This window comes from Pipra filicauda, unplaced genomic scaffold, assembly GCF_003945595.2.
Source record: "Pipra filicauda isolate LSUMZ 115617 unplaced genomic scaffold, ASM394559v2 scaffold188_size1440453_pilon, whole genome shotgun sequence".
In the NCBI taxonomy this organism is placed as follows: domain Eukaryota; kingdom Metazoa; phylum Chordata; class Aves; order Passeriformes; family Pipridae; genus Pipra; species Pipra filicauda.
In genome coordinates, this window is record NW_024104296.1 from 877,415 (window position 1) to 902,648 (window position 25,234).

General features: G+C 39.9%; 1 protein-coding gene across 1 annotated transcript in view; it reads right to left on the reverse strand.

Annotated features, from left to right (window-relative positions):
• The window catches only part of ANO2 (anoctamin 2), a 154,483-nt gene that overhangs the window by 75,121 nt on the left and 54,128 nt on the right, over positions 1–25,234 (reverse strand). The window contains exons 10-13 of the mRNA XM_039380172.1: positions 24,003–24,137; positions 21,513–21,673; positions 16,860–16,942; positions 6,498–6,581 (exon numbers count right to left, since the gene is read on the reverse strand). Of these exons, the coding sequence (XP_039236106.1) occupies positions 6,498–6,581; positions 16,860–16,942; positions 21,513–21,673; positions 24,003–24,137 (463 nt within the window). The remainder of the gene's footprint in view (positions 1–6,497; positions 6,582–16,859; positions 16,943–21,512; positions 21,674–24,002; positions 24,138–25,234) is intronic.

Here is a 25,234-nt window from a genome sequence, read left to right on the forward strand (position 1 = left end):
AAAGAGAAGAAACCCATTTCTGAGCACATAAAGAAGGTGACTGGGAACAGTCATCGCGGATTTACCAAAGGTGAATCATGTTGCAGAACCCTGATTGCTTTCTGTGAGAGAATGAGGCAAGAGGAGACTTGTCAATGCCATTTGCCTTGACTTCAGCAAAATACAAGTTCAATGGTCTAGCTCAGAGGGTGTTAGCTGATAACTGATACTCTACCTGGAAACCTGGAACAGCTGGAGTAATGATGCTAGGACTGCCCTGTTTAATGACTTTAAAGGACCTGGAGGAGGTGGTGGAATGCTTGCAGATGACATCAAACTGGGGAGACATCAGCCAATATGCTTAAGTACACAGCTGCCATCCAAAGGGACACAGACGGACAAACTTCAAGAAATTCATCAAGCACAAATTAAAAGACTTGCCTTTGAAAAGGAAAACTCCTTTCAGAAGGACAGACTACTGAAAAGGCCCTTTGGTGTCTCTAAACACCAAGCTGAACAAGGGCCAGGAATGTGCCCTGGCAGCAAAGGCCAACAGCACCCTGAGATGCATTAACAGGCGGATCCAGAGAACTGATCACCTTTTCAGCACTCACTAGCCTGCACCTAAAATATTGTGTCCAGTTTTGAGCACTCCAGTTGAAAAAATAAATGACACTACTCTGAGTCAAGGGCAGAGCCCTGGAGCACTTGTCCAAGGAAGAGGAACAAGGCTTGTTCAGCATGTTTAAGGAGGTCATCAAAAAGACAGAGCCAGGCTCTTCACAGTGGTTCATGCTGGGACTAAGAGAGACAATGGTCATAAATTGAAAGCAGAGAGGATCTGGCTGGATGGAATGAGAAGCTTTCACACCATGAGGACAGTTAGGCAGCATTTGGAAAGGTGCTACCATCTCCATCCTTGGAGGTTTTCGACACCCAACTGGATAAAATCCTGAGTAACCTGGTTTGATATCACAGCTGATACTCCTTTGATAGGATAGTCCTTTGGACTAGACAAAATCCTGAAAGCCTTCCCAACTTGAATTATTCTACTATACTATATTTCTAAGCATTTTTCTTTCATCTTATCAAGAGCACAGAAAGAGGTATCTCCTTCTGAAGGCTGACAGGAATATAATCATAAACACGGGAACGCAGCACTGTGACCATACGTTGCTCTGCTAAAAATGAGAAAGCCCCACCTTACGTTTTCAGAGGAACAGGGAGAAAGTGGGACATTTTTAGCTGCATTTCTTATACTACTCCACACAAAGATAACTAAATTCCAAGACAGCAACAGTGAAGAGTTTTGAATACACATCATATACACTGTAGTCAAAGAATCCACACATCTAAATAAAAAAGCACTGAAATGCCACATCAGCAGTCTTTTGAAGACACAAATTCAGCTTATGAATAGTCTGGTATAAAACTCGAGTATACATTAAAATAATCAGAATTATAACATTTACCCTTCAAATGTGATGTCACTTGATTACCCAAACAAATATTGCACAATAAAGAAGATGAGAGGTCTGTATAAGATTATCCTCATAAGTGTCCTCATCCATCTTCAGTTGTTCTCTTATTTTTATCCAATCATTTTTTATTTTCAAAAGTTAAAGATAAGAAATAAGTTGAAAAATAAAAAGAAGAAGATCATTTAGTACATATTCATCTTACTATCACATATGCTTAGAAAGTTATTTGTCCAAGTAAAGAAATGAAAGGATAGAAAGACACTGGCCAACTTAAGAAATACTGGATCAAATTGATGGACTTATCAAACTAATAATAAGGTTCAATAAATGCTAAAGTATTAGTGGTTAAGGAACTCTGGGTTTATTTAAAGTTCTTTTACAGTTCTGGTTGTTCAAATTAATATTTGTGACCAAATATCTTGGTTTCTTCTACAGAGTTTCAGCTAATATATATATAAAAAAAAAAAAGTAAAAGATTTTTTTTTAGCTAATCCTATAAAGGATTTGCTTAATGAAGAGATGGGTTCCAACATCTTAGGCCTTGTGAGAGATTTGCTTATGCAAGACTGGGTAAGGAATCAACTGCTAGCAAGAATTACTATTTCCTGTTTTGCAATGTTGAAATTTTAAATATATATATAAAATATTGATCAGTAATGTACAATTCATCTTTATATTTACCTGTATCATTCTTGCACTAGAAACCTTCCTCTTCAAACCAGCTTGGTGTAATTCAGTTATTAACTGAAGGAATGGTCCAGGAAGAAATAGTTCTTTCTTTTGTTTCAATTACCAGCTGAATTAACAATTTAAATAACTTATTCTGCCACTTTCATATCTAAAATGAATTAATGGAAAGACAGAATGTCAGATTCTATTATTCCCAGGATTGGCTCCAAGTAAGGACATGAGCCAAGAGAGAAAAGCCCCTATAAAGAAAATTTTCCTTGAGAAATATGTAGAATGAGTTATTCATTTTCCTGCCAAATAGGAAAGATAAGAATATATATATATATATATATATATGATGTTGCATCATGTTTGCCAGATCAGCTGGATATTTAATGAAAAAGAGTCAGGGCCTGATCCATTTCTCTTAGAAACAACTGGAAACTTTCTTTCCATCAGCTCCAGTGAGAGTTGGATTAGCCCCATCTGCATGTTTTCAGGCACAAAACCAATTTTCATTTCCTGACCTGTGTGTAATTCCATCGAGGATGCCACTATTGCAGAGAGAGAACAACTTATCACAAGATTATAAATATCCAACACCTTCTTAGTTACCATTGTGCAGATATAGTAACTTTACCCTATTCATTAAATATTTCTGTCAAGATCTTCAGTGTTTCAGTGCATTAAACTAGAACAACAAAATACATTAATTGCTTCATTACAAAATTTGCATCTGCTGTATTTTCATGAACGTGTTATCAGACACACATTCCTGCATGTATAAGCCCTCATCTCAGCTGCAAGACGTCTTTTAATGTACATGAATCACAAAGCAAGCCTTTACATCATAAAATCATAGAGTGGTTTGGGTTGGAAGGGACTTTAAAGACCGTCTCATTACAAAACACCCCCTGCCATGGGCAGAGACACCTTCCAGTCGACCAGGTTGCTCAGAGCCCCATCCAACCTGGCCTGGAACACTTCCAGGGATGGGGCAGCCACAGCTTCTCTGGGCAACCTGTGCCAGGGCCTCACCACCCTCACAGGGAAAAATTTCTCCCTGATATCCAATCTAAACCCACTCTCTGTCAGTTTGAAGCCATTCCCCCTTGTCCTGTCACTACATGTTCTTGTAAATAGTATGTGACCACAAAGAATTAAACAGTCCTATTGTCTATAGGTCAGATCATGGCAGGTTTCTTGAATCAGTCCCTTAGAACTTGTCATTTTTAAAATGAATGTTTTAATTCATAAGGACTGTCTGTTTATGAATTTTCTACTTGACCTCAGACATGTTTGAACTCCTTTAGCTTTAAATTAATTATCTTCTGAAACAGTAGAACCCTAGGGTGTTATTGCTAGAGTAACTTCACACCAATCTTTTGTGAAGTGCTTTGAGCCCTCACAGGTTCTTTACCACTCTCCAAATAACCAATAAAATATTTATTAAAAGAGCCTGAACCACACAGGGTAGTGTAGGCTGAAATTTTGTTCTTTGCTTATTACACACTAAGCAGTATTTTGTATGAAAGCTGTGTTCTAGAACACAAACCCCATTGGGCAAGTAACACATTAGATGTGTCATATTTTCTATTGCCAGTCTCATCAAGCTGATTTGGAATTTGCTGCCTGGGCAGAGTGACTCATATGTTTACTGGCCCTGACAGGTGCTGGGCATCTTCCACACTCATTAAAGTTAATGACTTCAACAGCAGACAGGGAAAACTATACGTTGAAGTAGGTTTCCTCTTAACAGATATTCCCAAGTTATCATTTAAGAGAGTATGTAAGTGGTGTCAATTTTCTTCTGCAATCACAAAACCAGCCCATAACCAAACCCCTTACTCTTCTTTGCAAAAATAACCCAATTAGCTTCACAGGAATTTCCTGTTGGAATAAGGCAAGGAATAAAAATCCACCATACACAGAGCTTTGCACATAAAAGCTCAGTTTCTTGCCATAAAACCTGTCACATCCTCACCGGAACAGAGGAATTAACATACTGGAAACAAGCCAGTAATTTTATAGAAATATATGCCTTTAAGTAAGCTCTAAATCAGTATTCTCACAATGGCCACAGCTTTGGCATCATTTCTATCCCAACAAGCCACAGCTGCTGAATTGGAGACTTCTGACTTCATATTAGATAAGTAATGAGAAGTTTCATGCAGCAGTGCCAGACCCTGTCCTTTGATATTAACACAGCATGCTACAGTTGTTGACCAGCCACATAAAAGAGATATGCTTTAATTTACACTGGTTAGCTAAAAATATTCAGGAGACAACTTCACAGAGACTTCTCCCATGTCATGTGACTGTCAACCAAGTTATGAAGAGATGGACACCTCACAGACATCTGTGTAGTCACACAAACCCAAGAAACATGGAGGATTGAATCTTAAACTACAGAGACATCTCTACTTTGATGCTTGTCCAGCCAGTAGATCTGCACTGTTAATATGACAAAGTCCTGTCCCCTGGCTTCCACCCAACCAGAAATACTGAGCCAGAGGCCTCACAGAAACCTGTGCCTTGCTATTAACCTGCCCTGCAAAGCTCCTGACCTAATAGTCTGGCAAAGATTATGAGACAAAGCCATTTGAAGTAGGAAAAAGAAAAGACTGAAACCTATAAAAGGAGGGTTGAAGAATTACTAAAGTTTTAAATACTCATCGCTTTTAATATCTAACTTTTGAGGGTCTTCCAGAGCAAAATGTAATGGTGCATCTCCACAGTTAATTAAACATAACAGTTCAGTTAAAGAACTGTCCTGTTTTCTCTTCAGCAGGTCTCACATGATCATTTCTTACTCTTATAATACCATAAGACATTGAGGTACAAACATATGAGCAACTCATCTTCCAAACCCAAACTGATGTGCTGTTTGCTGGACAGAATTACAACAGAATTAGTAAGCAGCATGTTGACTGATAGAAAACTGCTCAGTTGTTTTTAGAATATATTTCAGTAGTTTGGGGAACACTAATTCAAGATTTAGAAATTCAGCAATTTTTCCATCCACATTGGCACAGAAAGCAATTAAAGAAAAAAGTATTTCAGGAAAGCCTTTTTATTCTTGATGTCTGAAAGGAGTTATTCCTGGTTTTATAGTGCATTGGTCCTTATTTTCCACACTTTTTTTTCCACTTTTTTTCCACTTTTTTTTGCTTGTTTTGTTTTTGTTTTACCTTAAATTAATTTCTAACTTATAATGCTGTGATTTCTGCATCTCAGGTAAGCAAGATAATTCTATTCTACAGCATCAGTCGCTGACTTGTGTCCAGTTTTCGCATGCTTTAAAACAAAAAAAGCTGAACAGCAGCAACTGTTTTATCCAAATTTACAGCCTTTGATCCCTCACATGGAAGGCCAAGAGAACTGCATATTGTGTAAGGGAAGACCTGTCCATAGTGCTGTGTGAGAGTCTCTGTTCATGCTGGGCAAGATCCAACGCCCACTAGAATAACTGGGAATTTTTCATTGTCTTCTATGGAGTTTGCTGGGGCATAACAAGTGAAAAGCAGTTTCACTGAAATGAAACATTCCCCAGAAACACTTCACAATCCTGGTGGTGACCAGAAGAAAGGGATATTGAAGTTCTTCCTTAAGCTGCAGGGCTAAATTTGTTGGACCAAACCTAAGGTATTCTCCAGTTCACATACTGGTTCTCAGTGTTTAAAAAAATTAAGCTGTTTTCTTCTACGTGGAAACAGAACATGGTATTGGAATGCTTTGGCTTTGCTGGCACACGAGGTATGCAGGGAATGAGCAGTGGTTAACCAAGCCTAATGGACCAAGTCTACAGAATTTGTGAATGCTTAGGAAATACACCTTTGTCAACAAGAGGAGATCGATAAAAAAGGGCCTGTTCTAAAAGGTTTGAAATAGCCACAAAAATCATAAACTCACTTCAATCTAAAAATAATCAACCAATTATTATTTTTTCTATCTATCCTGGAAATGCTGTCAAAACTTCACAACTGTGTAACTGAGACATGACTAAAGACACCGGTGTTACCTATGCAAATAAAATCACTATGATATAAGTCCAAAAAGTAGTGACATTCTAGGTCATTGCTGTAAGAATTCTTGCAGTGATTATCTTAGGAATCATTCACTACTCCACAGATTAGATCCTGAACCACCTGTCAACCCTATTTCTATGCAAATTGCTTTACTTTGCAGAGCCAGCAAAGTGATGACCTCAAAACCTGCATGACACCAGACCACCAGCAACCAACTTACAAGGCTGTTTAAGAGCACCAAAAAGCACCTTTTGCAAACTATCAGACATAGACAAAAATATAATCACAACGTAGCAAAACACAAATCCAACATAAATGAAAAGGGTAAGCTGCATCTTACCTCATTTGGATTGTCTTCTGTGATGGTTTTATTTTTCAGCTTTTTCTGCAGCAGTTTGGTTTCATACTCTGGTCTGGGATGCTCCTGAAACAAACAAACAAACAAACAAACAAATAAGCAAACGTGATTATGATTAAGGGAAAAAAACCCACAAAGTTATGGTCACTTATTCACAAGCCGAGCTATCCAGAGGATTCAACACTATGGCACCTTTTGGACTCAGGGGATCACTGCCTTAAGGTATCTGATACATTATAGGATGCAGGGGAAGAGCATTTAGGGATTGCACAGGACTTACTATGGAATGCCTGGAGGAGGAGCCAAAGGTGGAGAAGGGAGGGATTTAAGTCACCTGGGGAAGAACAACTGTGAAAAAATAGATGGATAAGGGGATAAAAAGGGGTGGTCATATACAAACAGTTTGGTGGTTTGACCTACAGCACATGCAGGAAGTGCAGGTGTGAGGCTGAGGATCTAAGTGCTAGGGGAGATCATGCTGATCACCATCACAGAATATTCTGAGTTAGAAGGTACCCACAAGGATCATAGAGTCCAACTCAAACTCAAGGTGAATGGTCCCTTGCCATTGTTAGCACTCTGCTCTACCCACCAGAGCCCATCTCAGCTAGCAGGTAGGTGAAGTGCCTGGGAATCAGGAAAGTGTAAGTTCCTAAGGATGAGACCACGGTGGAGTTGGGTTATCAGAGGGACCAGGAGAATCCCAGCCAACTGCCAGAGAGATCACAGGGTCTGGGGGACTCTGGGAGTGTGATGCACTAGGGTGTGGGGTGGTGTCTTCAAGGCCAAGAATAGGGTGTTTTGGTTGCTGGGGGGCCAGGGAGTCCCAGTCAGCTCTGGGGGAGCAGGATGTGTGTGTGAGTGAGCACCTGGACAGGGGATGTAGCATTGTGGGCTTGTACCTGAGTGCCAGAATCTGGGGAGACTGGGGCCCAGGGTGAGCTGTTGGGCACAGTGAGTGACCCCAGCTGCTGGGGGGATCTGCACTGTACATTTGTGCATATGGACAAGAGGGTTCGGTCTTAAGCTGTGCCAGTGGAAGTTTAGGTTGGATATTAGAAAGAAATTTTTTACAGAGAGAGTGATCAGACATTGGAATGGGCTGCCCAGGGAGGGGGGGAGTCACTGTCCCTGGAGGTCTTAAGATGAGACTGGATGTGGCATCAGTGCCATGGTCTGGGAACCATGGAGGGGTTGGATCAAGAGTTGGACTTGATGATCTCAGAGGTCTTTTCCAACCCAGTCGATTCTATGATTCTATGATATATATACACACATATATATGTTCTCCCTAGCAGACCTCTGCAGTGAGGGAGAGGAGCAGGATAAGGCTGTTGTGCTGTGTTTTGGGCATGTCTGTGTGATCTGTGTACTGTCCATGCATATGTGCAGATATGTGCTGTGTGTATGTGCTCTGTGTACAAATGTCTACTGGGAATACATGGTTTGCTTCACTAAAGGTGCAGCTCAGGGGTGTGGAGCTGTGGCTGCTTCACCTCTCTTGGGCTGCTGGATTTGGCCCAGTTTCCCTTATAAACAACCTTTCAAGGTTCCCTTTCAAAATATGATTTTCTTTTCTAAATTAGAGCATAAATTAAGCATGGTGGCAAAAATTCACCAGGCTTTCAAAGAAAGCAGCTCATAGAAAGGACAAGTGTCATGTATCTCCTCATTCCCACCAAGTTCTGAATTCATTCAGAGCCTGGAATTTAGATTTGATACCTTCCACAAAAAAAAGGCTATTCCTCTAGCATTGGTCATATTATCATCTTTACTATAATTAGAACATTTGCTTATCAGCCTTATCAAAAATTTTTGGCTTACTAACACTTTTTAATGAATCTGGTAGCCATGAAGAGACCAAAAACCATTTTAAATAAAATTATTTAATCCTCATAAGCAATACAATGGAGGCTACATGGAACTTTGGCAGTCTTCCTTGAGGGATACTGGTGATGTTCGTTTTCCGTATCTGTAACATTTTAACTACTTCAGACACAACTTCCATCATTCTCTGATGCACACAAGAATATAAACACTGTGAGACCCCCAACCTATTATTTATCTTGATCATGAGATTTTCCTGATGTATTAAAAAGGTATGTGACATACTATCATTTAAATCATAGAATGGTTTGGGTTGGAAGGGACATTAAAGATCATCTCGTTCCAACCCCCCTGATGGGGGCAGGGACACCTTCCACTAGACCAGCTGTGATGTCCCCCCACTGAGGGGAAGGAGGCACCTGAGATTCATAAATGCTCATGGTGAATAGTCAGAGGGTCTGCAAACAATTAGAAAGTCTTAATAGTAAATTGCACAATTGGTATGTTAGTCCCTGAACTACTATACAAGCACACAGCAGTGGGTTTGGGATTAAGGGGTAAAATGAAAAGGAAGAGAGAAAAGAAGAATTCAAGAAATAATTAGAGAAAGAAAGAAAGAGTGAGTTAATTCAGCAGTCCTGGTTCCACCATCAATCCGGGTGATAGGCTATCCGGGGATTCATCCTGGGGGATGCCACCCGGGTTTGGGGTGGGTACCTTTTCAGGGATAGGTTTCCCCACACTGAACATGGGCTTCTCACTTTTTAAACAAATCAGTGTAAATGTTTAAAGATGCTGCAGTCAACACCTGTATCTTGATGTTTTGTAAGTTTTCACCACCTTTTTGATCTGCGTTATTTTTTATCACACTCCCTTAGCTACAGTACAGAGGTCAGATGCAAGAAACATCTTTAGACTTAAGAGATCTAATGGCACTATGGGAGCACCTGGAGATCTGAATTGGCTTTTTTCCTTTTTTTCATCTTACTTTCTGGTAAGCACAGCATTCTGAGCCACCGGGGGCAACTTCCAGAGGTCAGAGCAACTTCTGAAAACTGACTTGAATGGAAGAAGGGTGAGAAGATAAATGCCAAACTTACTGTTTGCAATTGACAGTTTTGCTTTGAGTGCATATTCTGTTCAATTTTGGGCAAGTTATGCTTAGTTTTCCTAATTAGAGATGCCAATGTCCTTTTTAACTGCATTTCATACACCTACATCTGGATTGGATAATTAGTTGATCTGTCTTCTCTGAATCTGCCAAGTCATCTTACCCTTGATTGAACAGACCACAGAGCTTCCTGGAATGCAAGTTTCTATATATTCCTTTTATGTGTATTTTGCACAAAATATTTCTTTACAGTCCAGACTCAGAGATATTTGACCCATACATACATGGATGTGAAGGGACAATTCCACTCAGCTGTAAAAAGAGCATGATTCAGAATCAATTCTTTGTCTGAAAATGGGAAGAGTTCTAAACTTAATAAGCTAGAAATAGTTGTGATGACTTCAAGAAGGCCAAATGTCCATGTAGGGATAAATATGAATCCCACGATGCTGGAAGTTTGCCAGTACAGCTGCCAGACACTTATTGAAAACCATGTGAGCCAAGGTACTTTGAGGCCAAATGAGTGCTCAGAGTAGAAAAACTGTAATTCCCATTCTGAAAACAAAAAGCCAAATCATGGAATTTTTACTCAGATTGACGTCAGTAGGAATTTTCCCTGAGAATGGTCTCCAGGATTTGCCTCAAACCTATACATGTGCACCCAGAATACGTTGCAAATTCTGGCTGCATGGGTAACAATCCAGTTTGATAAGAACATAAGATGTGAACTCATCTCTCCTTAATTTCTTTTTGATTTAGGAAGAAAGTGATAACAGAATTTGACAAAGCATACGTGACAAATTCATTGGATTTATAAGAAGAAAAGATAGAACCTTAGAAACTACCCCAGATTGACAGACCAAAGGAGTTACCATCAAAAAAAAAAAAAAAGAACCCATATGCTTAGTCAAAAAAACAGTACAAATTCATTGAACAGCCTTATCCTAATATGCTGTGCACAAGCAGAGCAGCATATCAGTGCACACTGATAGGAAGAAAGGTTTCCAAAAGGAAAAATTGGAATGACCCAGCTGCTGTCCCAAAGCAAAATGGAAACTTGGAATGAACAGAACAGAGAGCCCAGCTGTTCTTTGCTGCAGAAGGGTTAATTTTTACAAATCAAGGACCAAACCCTTCTTTTTCTTATGATGATGATGTCAGAGGGTGGTGGGGTGAGAAGTCCAAGGAAGAGTTTGTTATTCACACCAAGGATCTGTTCAGACTGTCCCTCTAAAGGGACGCTCATCCAAAGAAAAATGGTTTTATATCTCAACATGGGGCTGCTGGTAGATGTCCCCAACCTTTTTAGTCCAGATCATTTATATGATACATTTGATAAATGCAAAATTAAAACAAAGCTTGAATAAGTCATTTAACAAGTTTAGGGATGTTAAAAGATAAAAGCCACTGAGCAAGTACACAGGACTTCAGCTATCAAAGGTATTCTAAAGCAACATAAAACTGAAGGAGTTAAAAGAAACTATGGGAATACATTTCCCAGACAAATAGATAGATCTTCACTCTCATTGAGCGAGAACAGTGGTAGTGCTTCAGGAGACTACCCGCAAAACTAAATTTTGAAATATGGCCTCAGATTTTTAAATGCCCTTAGGCTGGGATCAAACAACCAAATGCTGTCATTTCAATGCCAGATAACATTTTGAGGGTAACTGCAGCAGAATACAGCATCATTTGGTTTTGTTCATTTTACAGTTCAAATTCAAACTATTTAAATACTCCTATACTGGTATATGGAATTGTGTGAACCACAGCATCACAGAATGGCCTGGGTTGGAAAAGACCTTAAGATTACCCAGTTCCAACCCCCCTGCCACGGCAAGGCACACCTTCCACTATCCCAGGTTGCTCCGAGCCCCATCCAACCTGGCCTTGAACACTTCCAGGGATGGGGCAGCCACAGCTTTTCTGGGCAACCTGTGCCAGGGCCTCCCCACCCTCACAGGGAACAATTTCTACCTAATATCTAATCTAAACCTACTCTGTAAAAGAAAGTAAATGAAAGCACATTGATATGTCAGCTAGAAGAGACATAGAAGAGCAAAATTAAATAGAGTCCCAGGATGTTGGGGCAGACCTCTGGATCAGCTGTCTGGGAATGAAAAAATGTAATCATACATCTTTACCAACTTCTTGGCAAGCAAAACAATTATCACCTACTTTGGTTCTTACAGTCTACAACTTAAAACATGTTTAAAGGGGATTGTCACATGTAATTTTTCAGTGGAGCAACAGTTTCCCCTTAATAGTTTCCCCAAAGACCTGAGGGACAACATCCGGTTTTCAGCATCCCCTTCCCAACTATCCTAATAAAATTCTCATCCTCTTAAACATAGGACTTAAGTAGAATGTTGAAATGAATTGGTTAGTATATCAGAGCTATCATGGGATCATTAAATAAGTAGTGTTAATTGGAATTTAATGAAGGTGAGAGAAGATTCACTGGAAAGAGGGATGAAACCCAAGGAAAGCTAGTAAAAAAACAGACAAGGAGTTCAAAAATATTTGGAAATGTGGACCTAACAGGAAAATTAGAGTAGGTATGGGAAAAATGTGAGATCATGCATCTGGGGAAAATAATCCAAAGTAAAGATGTCATTGGCAGAAGAAACCAAAGGATGTAGAGAGGATGAAAGAGACAAGACAAACTATTGTAGCCACAAATTCCCCTTTTAACATTACTGACCATTTTTTCTCCAAGAGGGCTACACAGTTATTTTATTTTTTAAGCAAACAAAAATATCTTGTACTTCCAGGTTTAGTAGGTACTATTAAAACTTCAAAAAAGGAGTCTGCTCCTATAGTTTGCAAAGTGGAAGAAAAGGTGAAAACATTGAACTCCTCAGATCACAATGAATTTTGAAAGCATAGTACAGAACATCAATTTAAACCAAGATAGAGTTAGGAAAGAATGGGATGGATGTGTAAACTTATTTAATGTCACAAAGTCAGCTTGCTATTTAATTCTGTCTTACCCAGTCTACCTTCCTTATTACTTTCTCTTAACTCAGCAGTAATCCACAGGGATCTTAAAGGAAGAATGAGACTTTGGGAATTATTTTGAAAAGAAAAAACAAACAAACAAACAAATAAAAACAACGACCAAAAAAAGCTAGTAAACATTTTACAGAGCACAGGATTTTAACTTGAAATTATATCTTACCAAAAATGTTCTTAATGAAGATAGACATCCAAGCTCCTCCTTGTTATAATGAAACTGTCTGACAACATGACTATTTGAGCAATAACAAGAGCAACGAGTGGAGACTCCTTGGCATTTCAGTTAGGGCAGATTTTCTGTCCATTTGACTTCCAAGTTCTGGTCCATATTCTAAAATTTCATCATTTATAGTTGCATTTCTATTTCAGTTTATGCAGCAAAATGACGTGAAATCTCTTCCACCAAAAAACCTAAAGCAGGAATATCCTAAGTCCTAGAAATACAATTTCTGAAGATTCATGGGAAGGCAACAGTTTCTACTGCCCACATCATTAATCAGAGTCCCTCTGTACTTCTTCACCAGCTCCTTCACAAGCAGAAGAGTGGGATTCTCCCATCTCCACCCCTGCTTTATCAATTGGCCATATCCCTTATCACACAGCCTAAATTATAAACAAGTGCACAACCTGTTTGATTGGGTTACACAATCACACATTTGTGGCAAGACAGGTTGAGAGAATGAATTTCAGGAAGAATTTCTTCATGGAAAGGGTTATCTAGCATTGGAATGGGCTGCCAAGGGAGGTATTCAAGAAACAACTGGATGTGGCACTCAGTGCTCTGGTCTGGTTGACAAAGTGGGGATTGGTCACAGGTTGGACTTGATGACCTTGGATGTCTTTTCCAACCTTAATGATTCTGTGATTTTGTGAGTGTTTATGTATTTCCGAGGCTTTGTCTGTTGTCATGGTTCTGGTCTGAGTCTGGCTTTTTCCTTTCCCTCTGCTATTTATTTATCAGTTGCTCAATTGCTTTTCAACACAATTATCTGTTTTGCAGTTTGTACCCAATGCTACCTATTATTTTGTGGTTTTCAGATGTAAGAACACAAATGTTCTAAGTCTGTAAAGCTGCCAGCTGCAAATATGCATGTAAGCCTTGGGGAGTCTGCTTTCTCAGACTGCCCTTGCCAAGATATTTACAAATAAAGGCACTAAATTAATCTCTCGTGTGACTCTTTTGAAGCAAAATTTTGGCCCAGTGTGCTTAAAGAAAGTAATTTACTGAAAACTTTATAGTCAAGAGTTCAGAAAAATTACACTGCAGGCATTTATTTCAATTTATTTCAATAATATTATTCTCACAAAGTACTTCTCAGCTCTTCGATTTTTATGGCTGTTTTCCTCCGTGCTTTGGTTCCATAACTTCACATCCTAAAGAAATTGATAATACATAACTTAAACCCATCTAGTCTTAAAACTGTTAAACCTCCTGAACTTCTTCCTTGTCCTTTTCTTGCTTTGTTAAGTAATCTTGTGCATTCCACTTCTGGTTCCTTCTGGCCTAACTCAATCAGACATGATTTTCCAATTTCCAATATTATTTTAAACTCTTGTAATGAATTTACCACCAATGAAACCTGGTGCCAGTATCTCCCTACAGACGACTTTATCCTCATCTTCATGAATCTCAAGAATCTCATGAACGAAAGGCAAACAAAACCTGGTCTAACTTTTGTGAGTTTTGCCACAAAAAGCACCAAGAGCTGATAGAAGATGACACAGACCGTGACTTTTTGCTTAAGAGATCATGTGAAGAGATGCCCATTTTGAGCATTAGTCTTCAAAAACGAGCTGGATCAGCTAGAAAACATCCAGAAAGGAACAAGAATAAACAGACGTATAGAAAATCCTTCCAATACCTGAAGGGAGCCTACAGATGGGAAGATGGGGAGAGACTATTTCCAAGGACCTGGAGTGACAGGACAAGGGGCAATGGCTTCAAACTGACAGAGAGAAGGTTTAGATTGGATATCAGGAAGAAATTCTTCCCTGGGAGGGTGGTGAGGCCCTGGCACAGGTTGCCCAGAGAAGCTGTGGCTGCCCCATCCCTGGAAGTGTTGAAGGCCAGGTTGGATGGGGCTCTGAGCAACCTGGTTTAGTGGGAGGTGTCCCTGCCCATGGCAGGGGGTTGGAACTGGATGGTCTTTTAAGTCCCTTCCAACCCAAACCATTCTATGATTCCATGATTGTATGAAAATGTTTAGGAATCAAGACTGAAAGAGCAGAGGCTAGCTCATCTAAAAAAAAAGTGGGGTGACAGAGATATGATATTGTGTTGGTTTGTTGAAAAGAGGACAGAACTATTCCTTCTCTTTATCTTTAAAAGATGAGGAAAAAAAAGGAGAAAAAAATTAACATGTAACAAGGAGATTTAAAAAAACACTAGCAAAAGCTTATTAGCAATACAGATAGAAAAGCATTAGAATAGATTACCTAGGAAGGAATTGAAATCTCCAGTGCTGGATTTATTTAAGTACAAATTAGACAAACATCTCTTCATAATGATTTAAGTAGAGTTGATCCTACCACGCACAAGGGATGGCCCCTTAAGGTCCATTCCAGCCTTATTTTTATGATTCTACTTTCCTAATTCTTCAACTTCTGTTGAGATTTGTCTGGCACTCCTTCACTTGCCATAAACAAAGGATTCTTGCTGATCCCACAGTTCCTATCCACAAACTTTCACCGCGTCAGGCCTCTTCATCACAGGACCTCAACATCTATAGATTCTTTCACAGCATTTTACAGATATTAAGCTAAACCTTAGGATCTTGTACTGCAAGTTGAAATTCAGTAAAATCTAGTTGGTTCATCAACTACCCTGCAGAGCCAACAGATGACTCTCCAGCCTCTCCAGCCTCTCCTTTTGTACTGCAATTGGTATAGAATTTCTGCTCTCCCAGGGAGATTCCATATAGGACAAGCAGAAACTTCTGATGTGCTGATGCACTGGGCTTGTATCAGAACTCCCAGACTTGGAGGGTTATACTGTGAGCATCACCCATGTCATAACTGGAGAGAGAGTAGTGAAAAAGCTGAGAAACCAGGTGAAAAATAGAGGAAGTTGTAGTCAAGTGTTCAGTGAAATTTTTGGGAATATTTGGGAGGTCTTCCATTTGTTAAAGGTGTTGCTGCATGATGGGATAGTGATGGAATAAGAGGAATACAGGAGTCTGCTCTCTGTTCTCAGGGTTATCTTTTCATTTTGTCCAATTATTCTTATCTGGGGAATAGGTAAAAGTGGAATAATATTATCACCATCCTACATCATGAAGTTCATGATGTCAGCTTACTTTCCTTCTATGTTATTTGCACTCTACATCCTCTTTTTAGCTGAGCTCAAGTAGCAGGGCTGAAGGCTTGTTTGTGGTCTGTTGTTTAAAGAACTGTACTGGAACACCAAGAGAAGAAATGGATTCAGAATCTCCCATCATATCAAGATAGGCCTGTAGTTCACTTTCCAGGAACTGGAGCACATTTTATTGGGTTAATGCAGAGAGGTAAGGCACATTGAATTTTTCCAGACAGGTAGTTGGCTCACCACATGCCATAAAAGAATCTAATTGCTGCAGTTCTGAATTCCTGAATAAGACCCTGACCTTAGAGACACCTCAGCATATACTGCCAGGGGAAGGTCCAAAGTCTACCTGTTCTCAATATGATATTTATAGCTACTAACTGCACTCTCTTTAGTCAGAAATTAATCCTTTGGTGAGAAGCAGTTCAGCATTTAAACAGAGGCATTTAAACAGCCCAATGCCCAAGAACAGAACTAAAAATGAAATTAGGGAACATTGTAAATGCCAATAAACAAGTATATCTCACTTTTCAGTCAATTCAGGTACAGCTGGAATCCCCATGGCTCATTGAAAAGCACTTTCTGAAGAAACCAGCCCCATTTATTGCTTTGAAACAGCGCTCTTCATGAGTACCTGGAGCTCAGGATGATGTATCTGAGGCATCACAGACGCCACACAGACCTGGATGCAAATATTGCTTATGTGACCTGTGGCTATCATCATCCCAGAGAATTTTAGTTATACATAATGAAGCAACATCTATATGACAAAGTATTTATCCTGTGTCATTTTGTTGCTGCACACTGCACAATGGCATACGGGCATTGTCAGCAGAACATGACCTGCTGTGAACTTATAATCCTTTTCAACATTAATTATTAATATTAGAGTGCTGACTAGTAAGATAGAGGTGCTGATTTCTTAAATGACACTTTGGTGGTCAAAACTGTAGCAACTACAGTCCTTTAGAAAAACACAGCTATGAACTGCACTGGACTAGAAAACACTTATGAGAAAGCTATGGATACATATATTCAAATATAGGATAATTTATACAGCAAATTAACACATGGAGAGGAAACTTACTTCTTCCTCCTCTAGTCCAGTTAGATCCCAGAAGTAACTCAACCTCATCTGCAACCGCTTCCATTGTTCAAGGAACATAGTAGCTTTAAAAAAAAAAAAAAAAAAAAACAATTTTAGAAAGATAAATTCAATGCACTGCGGTGTATGTTTGTGTTACTTATAAGCTCCAACTGATATTTGAATCCCATCATGCTGGACCCTTTATAATTAAGCACCAAGAAACAGCCTCAGGCCCAGTCTTAAAGAAAGAACACAAGTAAAGCATGGAAACATTAACTACTGTCTTTTACAAATAAAATAGAGGAAGATACAACGTGGGTTGCCCAAAGCCACTGGTAAGTTCTTGTCAGAGAACGGAACTGAACCCACATCTGCTGTTACCACTCAAGACATCACCTCTTGTTATTCACCACGAAGTAGGTGTAGCTTGCCACTGAAATAATGAGGATACCCACTAATATGTAGAAAAATATCTTATTTTGCAATATATTATAGTGCTACAGTTGAATGGCTTTGTCCTGCATGGACATGGCGATTTTTTTCTAAAGGGCTGGTGACTGGTTCAGCCTCCTGCTTCTCCTTTTTATTAATATGAAAGAACAGATGTTTTACTGTTTTCTCATATTTACAGTCTCCTGACTTTCCTCTCACAATTCCTATTTCCTCCAGACAGCCCTTTGTCTCACTGCTCATGATTTATGGACTTACAGATTTATTAGAAATAGCACTTCTGACTCTTGACTTGCTGGCACCTATTTTCAGATGACGATATCAAAACTAAACCAGGACATGCCAACTAAAAACACCCACCATGCTGATAAAAGCTATACCTATAGACAACTGTGAGCACCATTTTCCACTGAACTATGTTTCACTTCACCTTTTCAGTTGGTGAAAAGGGTACTGTAAAAACAGTTTGATCACAACAGTATTTACATGACTTTGAAGAACTTTTAGGTGGCCCCACAAGACATACAGCAATGGAGAGTTAGATCCAGCTTCCTTTGACTTCATCTACACTGTAAGATAACTCTGTGAAAAGTCAGAACACTAGGAAAATAACCTGGATCTTACATGTCATAGTCTATTCCAACAGTTAGCTGCAAATACTTTCTGCACAGATATCCTCCTATCATGTAAGAAATAAATATAATTTAAAGACAGGACTGAAAGCAAATCGAGACATAATGCAACTAAGCTCCTATCTGTGCTCCTTCCTTACAGAGGAGAGAACATATAAAAGCTACATTTAGCATGGTATGAAAACTCAAGGTTTTTAGACATCCTAAATACAAAAACATTTGGTTAGTTTATAGGGTGCTATTACTCGTTCCATTTTTTCCTTTTATACAAAAAGTCAGTTCCACATTTAGCTCTGTAAGAACTTCCTTGGCTTGATGCAGCACCTGTTCTGAAATCAGCAATTTTGCACTGACTTACACTAGAACAGAAACTAAACTGTAAGAGAGCAGGTTTAGATTAGAAATTAGGAAGAAATGCCTTACTGTGAGGGTGGTGAGGCCCTGGCACAGGTTGCCCAGAGAAGCTGTGGCTGCCCCATCCCTGGAATTGCCCAAGGCCAGGTTGGATGGGGCTTTGAGCAACCTGGGCTAGTGGAAGGTGTCCCCACCCGTGGCAGGGGGTTGGAACTGGATGATCATTAAGATCCCTTCCAACTCAAACCATTCTGTGATTCTGTGAAACTGTCCCAATAAATGCCTCTGACAGCTGAAATCCATCATCCCAGAACACCAGTGACATTCAGCACAGTCAGCCAGGCATTACTTTCTATTTTGTGAATATGGTCACTTGCAAGCAGGATTGCTGGAATCACGGAGGCATTTTATAAGGTATCAGGATCAGCTAGTAAAAGCATGACTCCTTTTGAGATATTGACCATAGCAAGCCACCTACTTTTTAAAGGATGGGAGCAGACAAGCAGGATGAAACAATTCTTGCGTCCAACACCACGGCGAAATGAAGGCAACCCAGACAACCACACAGCTCTTTTCAGTGTACAGCTGTAATCAGTGTGTGAATGAGCACTGCTTTCAACAGATTGAGGTCTAGATACAACCAGTAGAGTCTTCTAGCAGTTAGGCACCAAAATTTGGTGTAATCTAATACTTAAGAGGCAAGCTGGGCAGAGTTAGTAAAGGCTACTTTATTTCACTTTGCTGCTCTTTGTAAGTGCCGGCTGTATTTCTGTGCACTGACAAGCTCAGTTATCATGGTCCCAAGAACAGACTTTTCCAATCTGTGGGAAACATTTTTTGGAGACGGGCTACAGCTCAGAACAAATTTTGTTATTCTTGCATGCCTTTTTTAAAAGCAGTGCATATGGAACTTTTTGTCCTTTTCTGTTCCATAACAGATTCTACTAATTTGTCTTAGTGCAAGGATGTATAAACATTTTCCTTTGCACGATGCATTGCTAACACTAAAATATAATTGCTCTGGATGAGGCTGTGTGGAAATGGTCATTTGTATGGATGTAAGTTTACAGGAGAGATTCTCTGTCAGGAAAATGCTATTTACCTACAAAAGAGTAAATGAATTGTCCTGCACACAGGTGCTGCCCAAACAGCTGCACTGAAACTTGGACAAGGCAGCGTAAGCTGCGGCACTTTATCTGCCAGTCCACCCTGTAACTGGCAGCAATCTGAAATAGGAAAAGAAGTCATTGTGAGAGACTACAAATTCATCCTCTTTTTCCATTTCTCGGTTATAGTTCTCACATATTCCCTAATTTCTGCTCTAGGATTTCCAGGAACTGGTAAATAAACTCTTCTTACCTCCATGACATGTTCTGTCTGCAAGTTCCTTAAAAATTCTGTTGTCCTGACCCAACACCAAGCTACCAACCACTCCTTTCTAAAAAGAGCTGTAAAATTTTAATAGGCTTGCAAAGCATAACACACTAATTGCTGAGGAGTGGCTATATTACAATAACGTTTGCTCTATTTTATATCAAGAATGAAAATTACTTTTGGGGAGCAATGGATAGAGAAATAAAAAAATCATTTTACAGTAGCAATAACACCTTTAACTTTCACAATAAAGAAGATCTAGAGTGTATAAGGGCATAACACCAGCAATAATTTATGCAAGTACAGTACACACACTTTTCAGGGCAGAGGTGAGGCCAGAAATAATAAGAATAATACTACAATGCATTCATTTGTGTTCATGAAGTGTTTTGATATCCTCAGTGAGACAGGGATATTTGCCATTAAAGAAAACCAAGCTTGTTTAAATGGAATACTTTAAAACATATTATAATAAAATGAAAATAGTCCCATTGTTCTTCAGAGCCCATAAAGTTTTGATAAAATTATGTGACTAAGTTGTCCCACAAGGAAGTGCACTCTGTGCTTAAATTAAACCCTTTCAGCTGTCTGCACCATACCAATCCTCAAACACATTCTGGCCCCAAATGCAGAAGGTGTTAAAAGGACTTGAAATGTTGATAGAGGAGGAAGAAGAGAGAACAAAGAAGCAGCAAAGATTAGAAGTGCCATTAAAGGCACAATTTCCTCCATAGAGAAAATGGCCTCAAGCTGCACCAGGAGAGGTTCAGGTTGGACATAGGAAGAATTTCTTCACTGAAAGGGTGGTCAGGCATTGGAAGGGACTGCCCAGGGAGGTGACAGAGTCTCCATCCCTGGAGGTGTTCAGGAAGTGAAGTGGACATGGCACTCAGTGCTCCGGTCTGGGCGACAAGATGGGCATCGGTCACAGGTTGGACTTGATCACCCTGGAGGTCTGTCCTAGCTAGAACAGCTGGGACCAGTTCATCACTGGATGGGTGTAACCCAAAACTGTGTATTCTATAGCCTTCCATGCCATTTCCCAGAAACTGGTATCAGTAGACCCTTTACACCCTCTGCCCTCAGGCTATAAACTGGGTGTTACGAGGCCTGCGAGATAGGAGTTGCTCTTGTCCTCACACCCATTGAGGAACCCCCCGCCCTGAGGGAGGTACTGAGCATTCCTGCCTGAACTGGAGGATATATAATCTTGGAGTCTTGGGACTTTTTAACCACTCATGGGATCCAGAGGAAGACTGCAGATCACCGCTCTCAACCAGACTGCAATCACCACTCTTGACCAGACTGCAACAGCACTCTCACCAACAAGTTTTCCCCTCTCCTTTTACTTTGGACTCAGGGGGGCCCAAAGAACACCACTCTGTTCATGCCCCAGGGTACTGGGTTATACATTTGGGTTTTGTGGGTTAAAACCAATTGTTTGTCCGTATAATCGTACTTCTTGTATTATTTTATTAAATTATTATTCTGACTTATAATCTCTCTTTTGAGTTGGGTTCATTTCCCCTGCCTGTTTACCTTTAAACCAGCGCAAGATCTTTTCCAGCCTCGATGATTCGATGATTCTAAACAAGGCAGTAAGGAAGAAAGGACATATTTTTCCTCCCTGAACTACCCAACTGCTCTCCATTTATTCCAAAGCTTGGTTCTGACAGCAGAAAGCCTTGTAATATTGCTTTCCCCAGCCTCAGCACAGACAGCCCCTCGCTGCCCCCCCCGAGGATTGCTTCCTAAAGCATCGCATTCAATCTAACAGCACTTTATTATTCTGTCCAGAGTCCAAAAATCAAGTGACACTGTTAACAAGCACAGCAATACTCACCCCAGAGAGCCATGAAGATGGAGAAGAACACTGTGGCAGGGTTGTCAAACAAGTGACTGGCTCGAGCAGTAGCACAAGCAGAGCTGAGGTTCCAGTAATCACAGAAGTTGTCACACAGGGGGCACATGGTGAAGGCATTGCGTTGGTCACACATCTCTTTACTAGGAATGACAAGTGCACAAATTCCTCTGAGTGTTACAGCTCAGAAAACAGAGATGTACAGCAGTGATATCAAGCTATTTGCAAGATATGTGGCCTGCACTTGACAGAAGCTGTGTGTTTCTTCAAGGCTTATTGCCATGTTTGTTAATTTTTAAAATACTTATAGGCACCTTACCAACAGAAAAACAATACAACACTCAACCAGACTGATCACTGCCCTGCATTAGTGAATTAGGGAAGGTAGCATCACTGAAGGCTGAGGTTACCACACTAAAAAAACTCATTCAAACACAAAGTGGAATTTGCCATCTCTGAAGTCAGTTACATGATTTGATACAGATAAGATATAAGTTAATGAAAAAGAACACTGAAGTGGTCTTAGAGGAAATTCAGTGCCCTTGAGAAAACGTACATTAATATGGGGGCACAAAAATGTAGGAAAAGAGACTTTTAAACAGATTTTAAAATCTTTACTGTAAGGTTGATTTTTTAATTCATGGTCTTATTTGCTACGTATGTGTTCAGTTTCTAAAAATCTTTAAAAAATCATTATCATTATTTCTTTAAGAGGCCAAACCCTACTTGAAAGTGCTGACTATGCTTTCAGTTTTTTCCATAGGGCTTGGATTGTGAAAGCTGTTCATACCTGCACAGACTCATTTAGGTGAACCAAGTAGTTCAAAGCTCAAGTGTTCTTGCCAGGATCATGAGCTAAGGAAAGACTTGCACCATTGCTTCAAGGATAGCTGGCATATCATGATTATGTTTATTCCTCTATTGACCATCATTAAATAGCTTTTTATGTGAATTCAAATGAAAAAAAGAACTATTCAACTGTAGTATCAGTATGTTTAATATTATATCATTTGAAATGCACACAGCTGTTTCCAGCTCTCCTGTTGTTACAGTAATGCTCTCTTCTATTTCAAAAGGCAGTAGAGGGTGCTGCAGATACATCTTAGCCATAAATCTCATTAAAATTGAAATGTTAGCACAAGCTTTCATGCAGTCAAGCACAGCCCATCAAGATTCATTGAGATCAAGCTAAGAAAACAGACCCTGACTCAGATGTGGTGCAGTTCATCATTTACCTATCAGTAATCCTGTCCTACTGCAGTGATTCACTTTAAAAGTTGTCAGTTCATTTAAGCAAATGCAGGAACCATCATGAGTGTGACCAGCAGTACTGGTAATGCAATATCCTGTCTCCACCAGAAGTCAGACACAGATAACAAAGAGGAAGTGTCCTTTTTATTTACACTGAAAGTAGACATTGACATCGCAGTGTCACCTTGGCAGTTTTGTGCAGTGTATCACCCTCAGGATACACAGCACAAAACTTAATATTTTTGTTCTAACTGTCTACATGGAGAATATTGTGGAGACCAAACATAGAGTCATAGAATGGTTTGGGTTGGAAGGGATCTAAAAGATCATCTAGTTCCAACCCCCTGCCATGGTCGGGGACACCTTCCACTATCCCAGGTTGCTCAGAGCCCCATCCAACCTGGCCTTCAACACTTCCGGGGATGGGGCAGCCACAGCTTCTCTGGGCAGCCTCTACCGGGGCCTCACCACCCTCACAGAAAAGAATTTCTTCCTAATATCCAATCTAAACCGGCCCTCTCTCAGTCTGAAGCCATTCCCCCTTGTCCTGTCACTCCAGGCCCTTGTCCAAAGTCTCTCTCCATCATCCTTGTGGGCTCTCTTCAGGCACTGGAAGGCCACAATTAGGTCACCCCAAAGCTTCTCTTCTCCAGGCTGAACAATCCCAACTCTCTCAGCCTTTCCTCACAGCAGAGCTGCTCCATCCCTCTGATCATCTTGGTGTTTCCTCTGGACTCGATCCAACAGCTCCATGTCCTTACTGTGCTGGGCCCTCCAAGCTGGAGGCAGCACTGCAGGGAGGGTCTCCCCAGAGAGGGGCAGAGGGACAGAATCACTTCTCTGAACCTGCTGGCATACACTAAATCTTCTAACTGCTGTTCATCTTACTTGTACAAATAATCTGATTTTCAAATTACTTTCTGTGTGAACATGGATATATGTACACTCATAAAAAGCAAATTAATGTCTTAGAAAAAGAAGTTAATGCAGTAGACTCACTAAACAGTTCTGTTTCAGGAGCTGAGGCACTGAACAGCCTGTGTGACATTCAAATGTCATATCAGCTCAATGCATGTGTGTTTCTAATGCTCACAGGGCTGGTAATGATACATCACTGCTCTTCACATAAGTTAAAAGCAATCATTTTCACTAAGGATTAAGAACAAAAAGCATAGTTTTATAAATTCCAAGCAACAAATTGTGGATCACAGATGAACTTACCTAGGAATGTCACTTTCAATGGTTATGCATCCATAGAGAAATACAATAATCCCAACTACTGAAGATGGAATGAGGAATTCTGTGTACAAACCCAGCCATGCAAAATAAAGTCCTATCTTTTCTCCAAAATACTTCCTAAAAAGAAAAAAAAAAAGAAAAGCATGTGTCAAGGGTATAGTTTTTAAATGTGTCTTACAGCTACTTGACAATCTCAAAAAGTTAAAATACTACTTGTCAAAGACATGAATGAAAACCCTGAGCATCTTGAAGACAATATGACCAAATAAAGGAAGTGATTTGTGAAGTTGGCAGTTTGGGCTTCTCTTGTTCTGAGGAGTTAAAGACAGTCCTTATCATTCTCCTGAGCACATATTAAGTAGGCATCATTACAATACATACCTAATATGTGCTCAGGGAACACCATGGATTTTGCACCTCTAAAATTAAGTCAGTGAAATAGTAGAAAACCTTGGAAAATACTTGGCTCCTCAGAGGGGTTTGCAGATATACAACTATTTTTTGCCTCCTGGATTCAACTGTTGAGAGTCATGGAAATGACATCTATGGGACATCATACTGATGGCATCCTCTAATATGTTAAAAGATGAGTAATCCTGAATTGCTGTTAAAAAAGAAAATTTTATTTGTACACCTAGAATTGGCTCTCCAGAGAGAATAGTTTTGTCCAGTTGACAGTCTCTGGAGAGCTGCTTTGAAAAAACAGTTTCTGCTCTGAGGTACAGTCCACTGTAGATGTTGATAAATAAGTGCTAGTACTCAGCCCAGCATCTTCATGAATCACACTGCAGCAAATAAACTAAACATAGATGAACCTCACTGATTATTCCAAAGGACTGTTCAGAGTGATTACAAATATTGCAAAACACCAAGAACTTGACAGAGTTCCAGAAGTCACCAAAATTTAGGTAAAACCCAACATGGTTAGAAACATTCCACAAGCCAGAGAACGGGATGGAGCAATGCTGGACAGAAAGCAGCCACACAGAGAGCACTCAGGGCATGACATGACCTTTGAGTCAGTGAGACACATTCACACTGTGGTGGCAGCAAGAACTAAAAGAAATTCATGATATCCTGTGTAATAAAAGAAACACAAGACTTGCTCCTCAGAAAGGTTGAGCACAATCTCTCAAGATTTAGTCTCATCTCACTCGCACTAAGAAGGTTTTACCCTAGTTTAGCACCCCAGATTTAAATTATTCCTAATGAAA